General features: G+C 38.0%; 1 protein-coding gene across 3 annotated transcripts in view; it reads left to right on the forward strand.

Annotated features, from left to right (window-relative positions):
- The window catches only part of CREB1 (cAMP responsive element binding protein 1), a 72,480-nt gene that overhangs the window by 10,732 nt on the left and 47,993 nt on the right, over window positions 1-13,755 (forward strand). For all 3 annotated transcript variants that reach the window (XR_010746653.1, XM_066346368.1, XM_066346369.1), the window contains exon 2: window positions 12,437-12,558. Coding sequence is in view for 2 of the 3 variants with exons in the window: in XM_066346368.1 (XP_066202465.1) it covers window positions 12,445-12,558 (114 nt within the window). In the remaining variant the exon portion in view is untranslated. The remainder of the gene's footprint in view (window positions 1-12,436; window positions 12,559-13,755) is intronic.

Genomic DNA, 13,755 nt, shown 5'->3' on the forward strand with positions numbered 1-13,755 from the left:
TGCCTCTGAGATATGAGAAATAGCACAAGATTGTATTAGTCAAAATAAACTTACCAGAAATCACTACCAGGCTGGTAAAAGTGGTTCATCTACCTGAAAGGTTGGACTTGATGCTGATTCTTTCAGGATTAAAAATAAAGATACCTAAGTTTGAAGTAAGCCTTTTATCAAAACTGTTCATAAAATCTTTGCTGTTGTCTACATATCATTTATCATCTTCATTGATTAACTGTGGCTGATTTTTAAATATAGTTCCAGTATATCCTTGGTGCCATGAATGCTTGAGCTCTTTATAGTAAGCAAAATATAGTTAAAATAATTAGCGTGTTGCTTAATAGCCATTCAGTTCCATTACCAAATACAAAGAATTCTCACTTTTTATAATAGTAACGTTGTGTAGTGTAGCCCCACACAGTCTTTAAAATTCCTTACAAATCTCTAATATCTCTATAGTTCTTTATCTGTGAAGTCAGAGCTAAAACCAGAATTCCTGTCTTACAACTCCTTCTGTAACATGTGCTGGCTCTAGGAAAACTGAATTTTTACTCCTCCATGTCTAATTTGTAAATAATTCACCAAGAATTATGTTTCAGTTTAGTTCAAAATAGAACTGTCAAAATAATAAGTGTTGACTTTATAAACTTATTTTTCAAAAACACTTGGACATTCACTTTCATTAGTATAGTGATTTTCACAGAATCCCTTGGGTTTTGTTAAATGAATGGAATAGTAGGCTATAAATATTTAACTCTTGAGTGCAACTTCTGTGGGTCCTTATAATTTCAGCATTGAGCTAGTTTATGAAGCAGAAATTAAAATCAAAATTTGAAGATAGTTTCACCCTTTAGTCAATACAAAAATTGCTTTTCTAAAAGTAACTATGTAGGAGGTGAATAATCTTTTTTTCCTTGGAAAACAATTCAGCTCCAAAAACCTATTTAGTAGACCTTCATATAGAAGTTTATATAGGATCACTTCTCTGAAAGGCTTACCGTGTAATAATCTGGAGACTTAGTGGCAGTTGGGTGTTTGGAAAGAAAAGAGAATGGGAAGAGATGGGATGAATTGTTATCTAAAAGAATGCATAGTCATGGTAGCTGCTTTGCTAAGTAACACTTTTTGTCTCTTGGTAACCAGATATATTAAGGCTTATTTCAGAGCCATGATTAGTCTTACCTGAGAAAAATAAAACATATACATTTTGCCAATACTTAAAAAAATAATAACTGATTAAGAAAGTACTGAAGTTTTATTATTGAAAGGTACTATAGAATTAGTCACATATTCTAGGATGGCTGTTATAAACCATGCAATACATTTCTATAAATCAAATAACATTTTTCTAATTCACTTCTAATAAACACTTCCTTTGAGAGGACAGTATCTTTGTCATAGTGCATGCTATACATTTAAAAATAACTTGGTTATTTTTTTTTTGTAGCAGTGGATGGGTTATACTAGTATTTACTATTAATAAAAAGAATTTAGCCTGACCAGGCGGTGGCGCAGAGGATAGAGCGTCGGACTGGGATGCCGAGGACCCAGGTTTGAGATCCCGAGGTTGCCAGCTTGAGTGCTGGCTCATATGGTTTGAGCAAAGCTCACCAGCTTAGACCCAAGGTCGCTGGCTTAAGTAAGGGGTCACTCAGTCTGCTGAAGGCCCGCGGTCAAGGCACATATGAGAAAGCAATCAATGAACAACTAAGGTGTCACAATGTGCAACGAGAAACTAATGATTGATGGTTCTCATCTCTCTGTTCCTGTCTGTCCCTGTCTATCCCTCTCTCTGATTCTCTGTCTCTAAAAATAAAATAAAATAAAAAGAATTTATAAAAATTTAAACATTTTCAGATTTTGTCTTAAAAATGATTAAACCTTATCAATTTAAGTCAAAATTAACTTTATATATAGATTTTCTTGCCTTCCTATAATAGACAAGAGGCTGAGGTATGGATTTGTTCTCCAATTAAGGGAGAAAGACCTTGGTAAGAGCACATGAAAACTATTTACTTGGCTTGAAAAAGACTCCCAAGTTTATTTTATTACATTTCCTGATCTTTTACTGTTTCCCTAAAAGTGTATGTAACCTTATTTTGTTGAGGTGTGATGAGTATAATCTAATACAGTTTTTATAGTGGAAGTTGATGTGTGTGTTGCATTAAGGAGTATGTGTACATATATACACATACTGGTATGTATGTACACACACACCTAACATTTATATGAAGTCTATCTGATTGCAGTGAAGGTAATGCTGAATTTGATACCAAAAGACTTAATGTTAGCATCAGAAACCTGGAGCATTACTAAATTTCCAGTACTGATGCATACATCTCAGTTCTGCTAGATTCGATATAAGATAAATGCCAAGTATTCAAGGTTAACAACCAAAAGAACTTGTACAGGAAAAAAAAATAAAGGCAAAGAAGCAGTACAATATAGTTACTGATTCCTGGAAAGATACAATCTGTTATATAGCACCTGAACATTTTACTACTTCTTTAGTAAATTTTAACATTTTAGAAAATGAATCAAGACTTTTTGAGGGTGTATCGCTTCTCAGCCTTTTGGTTAAGATCAAGTGAAGAATGTGTTAACAAGGCTTTCAGACTGCTCTAGTATCCTAAAAACTAAATAAGTACCAGGTAACTATGTAGGAAGTACAGTGTATTGCTCATAGATGTTTCTAGGTATATTTCTACAAAATATTTTAGGTAATACACTTGAATATGACAAAATAGTTTTAGTTTTAAAATCATGTGCCCAAATATGCCTTTTACTATGATTACCTGGAGACTAAACTTCTGCTTATGGGATTCCCTTAAATCTTTGGACTTTAGGATTGGTAAAAGGGTCCAGGAAAATGTTTTTTTCTCATTCATAATGGAGGTCATTTGCCTTTTACAAAGTCAGCATGCATTTATATGTTCTGTTAAAGCTGCAATATTCCATCTTCAGAGTCAAAATGCACAACAGTTCATTTCTCTGAACACATATCTCTCATCCTAAACTGAATTAAACTGGTAGTGGATTTTTGGGATTAAAAAGTAGAATAGGTTGTAAGGGAAATGGGTCTATTTTTCATAAACTCGAATTAGAATGTTTAGGGTTGTAAAGACAGGCTTTTTTTAAGAGAGACATACAGAGGGGTGATAGATGAGAAGCATCAACTTGTAGTTGTGGCACTTTAGTGTTTATTGACTGACTTTCATATTATCCTTGACAGTGGGGAGGTGGGTGGGAGGTTGGGATTCTGCTGAGCCAGTAACCCCTTGTTCAAGCAAGCAATCTTGGGCTTCAAACCAGCAGCCTTTGGGCTCAAGCCAGTGACCATGGGATCATGTGGATGATCCCGTCCCGTGCGCAAGCTGGCGGCCTTGGGGTTTGGAACCTGGATCCGCAGTTTCCCAGGTAGGCCACTGTCCACTGTGCCATCCCCCGTTAGATTGGGGTACTTTTTAAAGGTCAAAATGTTTTAGGAAAAAGAACAAGGTGAAGATCTGTAGCATTCTTCTTTTTGCCTAATGACTGTTAGCAAAACTGATAGTATAGTTTTATTGTTTGATAAGCTTCAGTTAACTTGGTAGAGGCAGATAGAAATGGAAATAGTACTGCCAGAAATTTGTTCCTGATTTAGTATAGTTCTTTGTAGAATTTAAATGCTACTTTAAATCAATTAAGGTTTCACTCGTCAGCTTTTATAATACTGAAAATCCCTTAAACATCCTTCCTAGCTTCCCCACCCCTAGATTTATTATTTATTTATTTATTTATTTTAGTGAGAGGAAGGAGAGCCAGAGAGACACTTCTGCATGTGCCCCAGCTGGGATGGGCCCAGCAACCTCACTAGGGGACAATGCTCCACTTCAGCAACTCCTGAGGTGGAGGCCACAGAGCCATCCTCAGCGCCTGAGGCTAACTCCTCCGAGGAAATGGAGCCCTGGCTGGGGGGTGGGGGTGGTGAAGCAGATGGTTGCTTCTCCTGTGTGCCCTGACCCGGAATGGAACGAAGGACATCCACAAGCGGCGCTGATGCCCTACCACTGAACCAACTGGCCAGGGACCCAGTTTCATTTTTTTATACAGCACTTCTCACCATCTGATTTGTTACACATTTTACTTGTTCACTTTTTCTTCCTTACGCTATTAAGTTCTCAAAGGCAAAATTTTAAAAAATTTTATTTTGTTCATTTCTTTATCACTAGTAACTTGAACAGTGCCTACCATATAATGCTCAGATATGATATTGTAATACAAATATAATGTAAACTGTTCAAATTGAAGATAATGTTTTAGAAAAGTGAATTATTCACTTGTGAATTCCCTCAGGAGGTACTGCTATGTAGAGTAGAAGTAAAACCCATTGCACTATCAAAATTCTGAACCCAATGCTTGCTTTAAGAGACATCATTCACACATATTCTCATTTTGCTCTAGTAATTGCTGGTTGCTTTGGAGTGATCATTCTGTATTATGATTTCTCTTGGCTTCCATACAGTAGCTGACATCAGCCACTGACACAGTCATTTCTCTAAAGTTCTACCATAAGTTAAGCCTTTGTTCCTGACATTTTTCTTATCGAAAAGTTGTCCTTTCCTCCCACATTTATCATCCTCAGTGCCCCTTTGGAATTCTGTCACTCTTCCCTAATTGCAGAACATATTCTCTTTTAATTGTCATGGAAATGCTCCTTTGACATTTATTGAGATGTTTATTTAAACTCATTTTAAACTTAAATATCTGCACTATCTTCGTGACTGTGTACAAGATACAAAAGTGATACAGCCCTAGTCAGATAAATTTCTTGGTTTCTAAGATAGAAATGAAAAACTGCTTAACTTCTTTGAAAATTAAAAAAGGGACTACTGAACTATTTAATAACTAACAACAGTTATGACAAGAGAAATATAATGAATGAAAGTGACACTGTCCACCATGTGAAAGAGAATCTTTACTGAGTAACATTCTAGTCTTACAGCATTTTTCAAAAGTACTTCTAATTATCTCCAGTTGTGTTGTATTATCAAGATTTTATATATATAAATGAGTAGTAATATTGCTGTATTTGCCCACGTTCAAAAGGTTCAATGACCTATTCTTAGTTGATCTGCCTTTTCTTTTTAAATCATTGATTGAGAGAGAGAAGCATTAACTTATTGTTCCACTTAGTTCCATTTAGTTGTGCATTCATTGGTTGCTTCTCATGTATGCCCGGACCGGTAATTGAACCTGTGACCTTGGTGTGTAGGGATGATGTTCTATCCACAAAGCCAGCCAGCCAGGGCCCAATCTGTCTTTTACCACACACACGTGTGTGTGTGTATGTTACCATATAGCAAAAGAAAATACTTCCTTTACTATATATCATTTTATAAAGTGGCCTGCATAATTATGTGTATGTACATATATCTTGTGGTGTCAGTTCCTAGGATCAGAGCATTTAAAATAGATCTTTTAATCCTTTCTCGTTAACAGAGGAGGACATTGAAACAAAAAATATATTTTGTCCAATGACCACTTGGTGACAGGTGCACCTTTTCCACCAAGTGTTAAATTCCCTTTCCCAACTACTCATAGCAGCATTCATCACTTCTCTCAAGATTGGATGAATGATACTACAGAATCACTTTACTTTTTATTTTTCACATTAAGAAGCAGAACTCAAGATCATTATAGCAAAATGCTATCTGTCTTTCTTAAATGATTAAAAATTTTTGTTTTAGACATGGAACTGTTTTGTAATTTGTTATAAATTCATAGTTTCCAAAGGATTATGTTAACTTTTATGAATAAATTATGAAAATCTCCAAATCTTAAATATCAAATTCCAAGTTTTAAATTCAGAATTATTAGAAGAACAAGAATCATAGAACTGTCAAGCTAATACTAGATTTTCAGTGATTTCTAAGATCCATTCCGTTTGTAATGTTCCGGGCCCAATATTTCTGCACCAAATGAGTTCATATGTATGTGATCTTTTTCTTATTCTATAGTATGATTCAGTTCTTTTTGGGTTTTTTTTTGTTTGTTTTGCACCCAAAAAACATTGATTTGTGTAATGCATTAGGAATCTCATTTCTTTAAACAACTATGGAAACGCACGTTCTGGCTCTATTGATTAATTCCATGTCTGCATACTGTACTTCTGACTAGACTGCTTCTAGGTTAATAGAAAAATAGAGATTGTATACATGACACCATAGCATCTCTTCCCTCCTTATCTGAAGATATAAACAAAAAGAACAAAAGTTTTCACAGTCCAAAATTAATGCACCTACTTCAAATGCTAGTTTAGTTGGTATGCTACTGTTGCAATACCTTCCATGTGAAAACCAAAGAATCATGTTTGCTTTAGATGAATGAGTCTTTAGTCTGATATAGGTTGTCCTTTATAAAATAATGCTCACCTCCACTTTGAGAAAGGCCTGAATTTTCAGGTGAAAGACAATATTTGTACTGTTGCTCCAGTGATTGATATCTACTCAAGCTAAGAGTTATAAAAATTAAGAAGGCTGATCCCTCCTCTGAAAAACATTGGTAGTCTATCTGAATGAAATGATAGTCAAACACTGGCAGTTTACATGGACGATATTATTGTAAATATCACATTGTTTTTTTTTTAAAAAAAGAATATTTAGTTGGGGAGGGAAGAAGGATGCAAATCAAGTCTCTTTTTTTTAATGTGTCCTTAGGCCCTGGCCGGCTGGCTCAGCAGTAGAGCATTGACTCGGTGTATGGAAGTCCCAGGTTCGATTCTTGGCCAGGGCACGCAGGAGAAGCGCTCATCTACTTCTCCACTTTCCCCATCTTCTTTCTCTCTATCTCTCTCTCTCCCTCCTGCAGCCAAGGCTCCATTGGAGCAGAATTGGCCTGGGCCCTGAGTACAGCTCCATGGCCTCTGCCTCAGGCAGTAGAATGGCTCCAGCTGCAAGGGAGCAACACCCCGGATGGGCAGAGCATCACCCCCTGGTGGGCATGCCTGGTGGATCCCAGTTGGGCTCATGCGGAGTCTCTCTGCCTCCCCGCTTCTCACTTTGGGAAATAAAATAAGTTAAATTAAATAAAAAAATAATGTGTCCTTGCAGCTATAATTACTTAGGTTAGCTAATGGGTTTGTTCCTTTTATTATAATTTAGTTATGTTTTCTAAAACTGCCCTGGCTGGATAGCTTGGTTGGTTAGAGCATCGTCCTGAAGTACAGAGGTTGCCAGGCCCATCCCCACTCAGGGCACATACAGGAACAGGTCTGTGTTCGTGTCTCTTTCTTTCTCCCTTCCTCTTTCGGTAAAATCAATAAATTAAAAAAATAAAGTTGTAATGATGCCCTATGTCTTAAATGTAAAAAAATAAATAAATAATCCAGATGTAGAGTAAACAAAATAGGGTCTCTGTTTAGATTGCTTTTAATTAAATGGTGGACTGAAACTATAATGGATGACAGCATAGATTTAAAAACTGTGGCTTAGCCCTGGCCGGTTGGCTCAGTGGTAGAACATTGCTTAGTGTGTGGAAGTCCCAGCTTTGATTCCCAGTCAGGGCACACAGGAGAAGCGCCCATCTGCTTCTCCACCCTTCCCCCTCTACTTTCTATCTCTTTCCTTCTCGCAGCCAAGGCTCCAGTGGAGCAAAGTTGGCCCCGGGCGCTAAGGATGGTCCTATGGCCTTTGCCTCAGGTGCTAGAATGGCTCTGGTTGCAACGGAGCAGTGGCCCGTATGGGCAGAGCATCACCCCCTGGTGGACTTTTAATATGTCCTTAGAGCCTGACCAGGTGGTGGCGCAGTGGATAGAGCATTGGACTGGGATGCGGAAGGACCCAGGTTCGAGACCCGAGGTCGCCAGCTTGAGCGCGGGCTCATCTGGCTTGAGCAAAAAGCTCACCAGCTTGGACCCAAGGTCGCTGGCTCCAGCAAGGGGTTACTCGGTCTGCTGAAGGCCCGCGGTCAAGGCACATATGAGAAAGAAAGCAATCAATGAACAACTAAGAAGTCGCAATATGCAACGAAAAACTAATGATTGATGCTTCTCATCTCTCTCCATTCCTGTCTGTCTGTCCCTGTCTATCTCTGCCTCTGTAAAAAAAAAAAAAAAAAAAAAAAAAAAAAAAAAAAAAAAAAACAATTAATATGTCCTTAGACCCTGGCCAGTTGGCTCAGCAGTAGAGCATCGACCCGGTGTGTGGAAGTCCCAGGTTCAGTTCCTGGCCAGGGCACACAGGAGAAGCGCTCATCAGCTTCTCCACTGCCCCCTGTGTGGATCCCGGTCAGGCACATGCGGCAGTCTGCCTCTCTGCCTCCCCACTTCTCGCTCAGAAAAATACAAAAAAAAAAAAATTGTGGTTTGACATAAAGTCTTTAAAATGGTTGTAAAAATGGTTGTACAAACTCAGTCTACAAAGGAAGCATTGTGATGATAAATAATATTTATCTTTTCATTAAAATGATGACTAGAGAGAAGATGGAGGAAAGGGTTTTTTGCTCTTACTTGTCTTGTCTCAGGATTGTTCTCAAATGGAGTCATTACCTATTGTTATTAGATGGGTTTTCCTTTCATATCCATTTTCTTCCAGACCAAATGTATACACAACATTTAGGATACATAAACTGTTTTGTTGTTACTTTTGATGTTTTTTTAAAGTTTTTTAGTTTAGAAGAACACAGATTGTAAGTTTACAACTCAATGAATTATCACAAATGAAAAATCAAAATTGTTTGATAATTTTTTTAAAAAAATTTACTCATTTTAAAGCAAGGAGAGAGAAAGAGAAAGGGGGAGGAGAAGGAAGCATCTACTCCCATATGTGCCTTGATCAGGCAAGCCCAGGGTTTCAAACCAACAACTTCAACATATATATATTTATTTATTTTGTATGTTTCTGAAGCGAGAAGCTGGGAGCAGAGAGACAGACTCCCGCATGCACCCGACTGGGATCCACCCGGCATGCCCACCAAGGGGCGATGCTCTGCCCATCTGGGGTGTTGCTCTGTTGCAACCGGAGCCATTCTAGCACCTGAGGCAGAGGCCATGGAGCCATCCTTAGTGTCCAGGCCAACTTTGCTCCAATGGAGCCTTGGCTGCAGGAGGGGGGGTGAGAGAGAGAGAGAGAGAGAGAGAAAGAAAGGCGGGGGGTGTGGAGAAGCAGATGGGCGCTTCTCCTGTGTGCCCTGGCCAGGAATTGAACCTGGGACTTCCACATGCCTGGTTGATGGTCTATCACTGAGCCAACCAGCTAAGGCCAGGCTTTATAATTTTTAAAAAGTTACTTTTTCTCTTTGGAAATGTAGAGTAAACAATTTAGGCAAAATTTAAATAAAAATAGTAATTTCATGTAAAATGTATCTGGGATTTTTAAAAATCTTGTCAACAGGTATCTCAAAATTATGATTGAAATATAGTTTTTGGTTCTTAGCTTTAAAATGTTATTCATGACTTCTGGTATTAAGATTTTTTACATTGTTAATAAAAACAAAATTTTTCTACATTGTACAAGTAATCCTGAATCTTTGCTCATGGGAAGAAAAAAGAGGACTAAAATATATAAAAAGAGGTGAAAGTAGTATCACCCCAATAAAATTTTTTTAAAAGAAGAAATAAGTTTTTTTAAAAAGTGAAAGTTATCATTATATACAGTGTGTCTGTAAAGTCATGGTGCACTTTTGAAAACCCTCCCAGTTTCTGTAGGATGATGTGGTAGCATGTGCACATGCGCAGATGATGACGTAACACTGTCTATACAGCGGAGCAGCCCACGGCCATGCCAGTCCAGATGTGGACGGTACAGAGGAAATTTCGTTCGGTGTGTTCTGTGGCTCGCTAAATTCAAATCCGTGACCAAAGTGAATATTGGCACGTTTATAACGAAGCGCCACCACATAGGAATAACATTACTCGGTGGGATAAGCAGTTAAAGGAAACTGGCAGTTTGGTGGAGAAACCCCGTTCTGGTAGGCCATCAGTCAGTGACGAGTCTGGAGAGGCTATACGGGATAGCTACCTAAGGAGCCCTAAAAAATCTGTGCATGAGCTCACATCGAACTGCACTGAATAGGTATGAAACTGGGAGAGTTTTCCTTTTATTTGGTGCAGATTTCACATTTCTGTCGTCTTTTGTTGCTTTCCTGTGACCAGTCAAAAGTGCACCATGACTTTACGGACACACTGTACATGTCTACCAAATCTTTCTCTGTTTTGAGCTACCACCAAGTATATAAGTTTTCACATCTTTTTTTGTGCATACTCCTTTACAACAATTTGTTTTTAACATAAATGAGGGGTCTATTTACAGTATATTACATGACTCACCATTTCACTCTGTCTCAGAAAGCTATTTGTGTCATTACATTATAGATAGACTTCTTTTTTTTTTTAACAGAGACAGAGAGAGGGATAGACAGGGACAGACAGGAACAGAGAGATGAGAACCATCAATCATTAGTTTTTTGTTGTGCATTGCGACACCTTAGTTGTTCATTGATTGCTTTCTCTCATGTGCCTTGACCGCAGGCCTTCAGCAGACCGACTAACCCCTTGCTCAAGCCAGCGACCTTGGGTCCAAGCTGGTGAGCTTTGCTCAAATCAGATGAGCCTGCACTCAAGCTGATGACCTTGGGGTCTCGAACCTGGGTCCTTGGCATCCTAGTCTGATACTCTTATCCACTGCGCCACCGCCTGGTCAGGTGACTTCATTCTTTTTTACTGGTGTAATTTTTTTAATAGTCCTCCTAATTAATGATGGATACTTGTTTCCAGTCTTTTGCTATTATAAAATTTTTCTACAGGGACTATACTTAAACACATATCTTTGTGAACTAGTCAATTGTAGTTCAGTAAGAGTTTCTTATTGACTAGTTACTTTCTCTGTATTCTAGATGTTATTGTGTCAATTATATATGGCATAGATTTTCTCCCTGTGCACTTTTCTTGATGGCTTTTGCCATATAAATGTTGTAAGCCAGAATTTTTCAACTTCTGGTCCCTGGTGCGGCTCCGCCAGAAATTTCATGCGAGTCCACGAAATTTAATCACCCTGATGTTTGAAGATTATAGAGTCTATAAATCATTGGGTGCTGCTGGTATGGGGGGTTACAAAGCACTTTTTACATAATTTTGTAAAGTCTGTTGACCTTTTCTACTGTTATCTGTTTCATGGATTCTGTATTTCTAAATTATTTTATTCATTTCCAGATGTTTTCACTTTCATTTTTAACTGTCACTTGTAAAACACTTTTTTTATAGAACCCTGTAAATGACAGGAAAATGTATTAGTATGTGATACATTCTGATAGCATGTAGTAATCACATAAGGAACAGTGACAATTTCAATTATTAATTTCAGAGTTATAAAATAAATGCAGTAAATTCTGGAAAAGCATTTGGAGTTTTGTATTATTCATGGAATTACTACAGGTAATTCTATTAATAAATTCACTTTTGATCAGTAATATGCTAGGCACTAAATGATAACAGTAGTACACAAGAAGTAATCTCTTTCATTGTGAATCCTTTACACGTGATGGCTTCTCTGCCTCTCAGAAGTTCCTCTCACCTCCATGTAGCAGCTGCCGCAGCTGCTTCTGCTAAGACTTGCCCTTCTCCTGTGCTGCCATCCAGTGCCAGATTACTCAACAAATACACTAAGCCCTTATAGCAAAGTGGGTCCAAAAGGAAACAGATCAGCCTTGCGTAACTTATTCATAGTTTTGCAATTTAACATTTGTAAAGGTTTTTAATTGTGTGTGTGTGTGTGTGTGTGTGTGTGTGTGTGTGTGTGTGTGTGTGTGAATATGCAGTGTTGCATACTATATATAGGGAGAAGAATCAGAACACTAACTCAGTGTTTGGAGCCTCTCATTTAGCTCTGTGGCTAATTAATTCACCTTCCTGTCTTGATACCCTACAACTTGGGCTGTTGAGACTTGGGCTGATTTTGTCATACCTCCAGTAACATCTCATGAAATAGCTTCTAATTTCCTGCTGCTTCCCTATAACAGGAGGGAATACCCTTATAGGAGGTACCATGAAGCCGGTATCTCGTAGACCCTGTCATCAGTTCCCCTCAACTCCCTCTACCTTCTCTTCATGCCTGATTGGTGCAGTTTGAAAAAAATTATAACTTTGCTGTCATTCCTCCTCCCCTTGTTAGGGAAGAGTCATGGAAGCGAGGAATACCTTCCCTTACATGAAGGTAATACCTCATTGGAAAAAAATGGCAAGGAAAGAGAAAGTTTTTTCTTTCTTGAAGGGACTAAAACATTTCTAGCTCAGCAAATTTGGACAAGTTTTATAATTATTAAACTATCAATACATTATATCTTAATATATGAGTGCATTTGCTAACTTAACCACCACATATATCTATTTATAACTTGAAATTTTCCTTGAAAGTCACAAAAGCACAAAGCACGGTAGTGCTTGTAACACTCTTCCATATTATTGTAGGTGACTAAATGACCATGGAATCTGGAGCAGAGAACCAGCAGAGTGGAGATGCAGCTGTAACAGAAGCTGAAAACCAGCAAATGACAGTTCAAGCCCAGCCACAGATTGCCACATTAGCCCAGGTATAAAACACATGGAGAGATTCCAAGTTGTGTCTCTTCCACATAGAATATGTTTCAGACCAGACAACTTAGTTTTTATTACAGAGGTATACATAGAATGAGCAGAGACATTCTTAGAATATCAAAACTCCTATTTTACTTAATATTAGCCTAAGTTTGACTCAGAAATAATTACATTTTAACTGATGGGTAGATTAATTGTATCTCAAACAAGGGAAGAAAACCTTATGAGAACTGCTTTTTTTTTTTCGTATTATACAGATTTATTTTGGGACATGGGAATGTAGATAATCTGAACAGCTAAGCTTACACTAAAAAATAGGATAAGTAAATTAACACAAGTAAATTTCAAGAATGATAGTTTTTTTTTCTCTATATTTTAAATATAACATTCTTTCATTTTGTCTTTAAAACAGTTTATTTCTAAGGTTATATTTTCTCCTTATTTTTTGTTCTTAAGGAGTTCCTCAAATATTTTATTTTGTTAACAACTTCGAATATATATGAGAGAGGTGGTTAATATAAAAACCAAATAGCAAACATAAACCTGCTAGGTAGGAGTATGATATTACCCTTTACATGAAGGCTCCCAGAGAAAATAATCCTAGCAGAGGTTCTGGGATGTGAAACATCAGCTTCCCAAAGAGTTTTAATGCTCTCCCAGGGGAGTCACTGAGCAAGAATGAGGTCTTGGGAAATAGAGGGCTAACCAGAGAGAGTTACCACATTGAGCTAAAGTGTGGGCCAAAAACTGGACCTCCAGCAGGAATACAGGCAGAAGGAGTGGGCTGCTCTGTTTTCTCTTGGATCATCAAGGCCCACCTCCAGCCCTTAGGAATAGACCACACTTGGGGATGAACTAAATATACTGAGATGAGGCAGGTGCAGAACGAAGTGGGAGAGCCAGTACATGGTCAAGGAAGCATGCAGAGATGAGAATCGGGACTCAGCCGAGCATTCCGCCCTCTGGTACGAAGGTACAATGCCAGGGGGGATCTTGATACTTTCACCCTCAACTTGTCTTCCCCTTGTATCACGTTGTTCTCCCTGGTCTGCTTGAAATTCCTTACCCCTACTGACTTTTCTGGACAAGTTTGTGTTCCGGAGATAGTAAAGCATGTTCTCCAGTGGTTTCTTTAGCAAGTTTGGATAAAGAAATCATTTTTAAAATTTTGAAGGCATTGATCCATAGTCAAC

This window comes from Saccopteryx leptura, chromosome 7, assembly GCF_036850995.1.
Source record: "Saccopteryx leptura isolate mSacLep1 chromosome 7, mSacLep1_pri_phased_curated, whole genome shotgun sequence".
In the NCBI taxonomy this organism is placed as follows: Eukaryota; Metazoa; Chordata; class Mammalia; order Chiroptera; family Emballonuridae; genus Saccopteryx; species Saccopteryx leptura.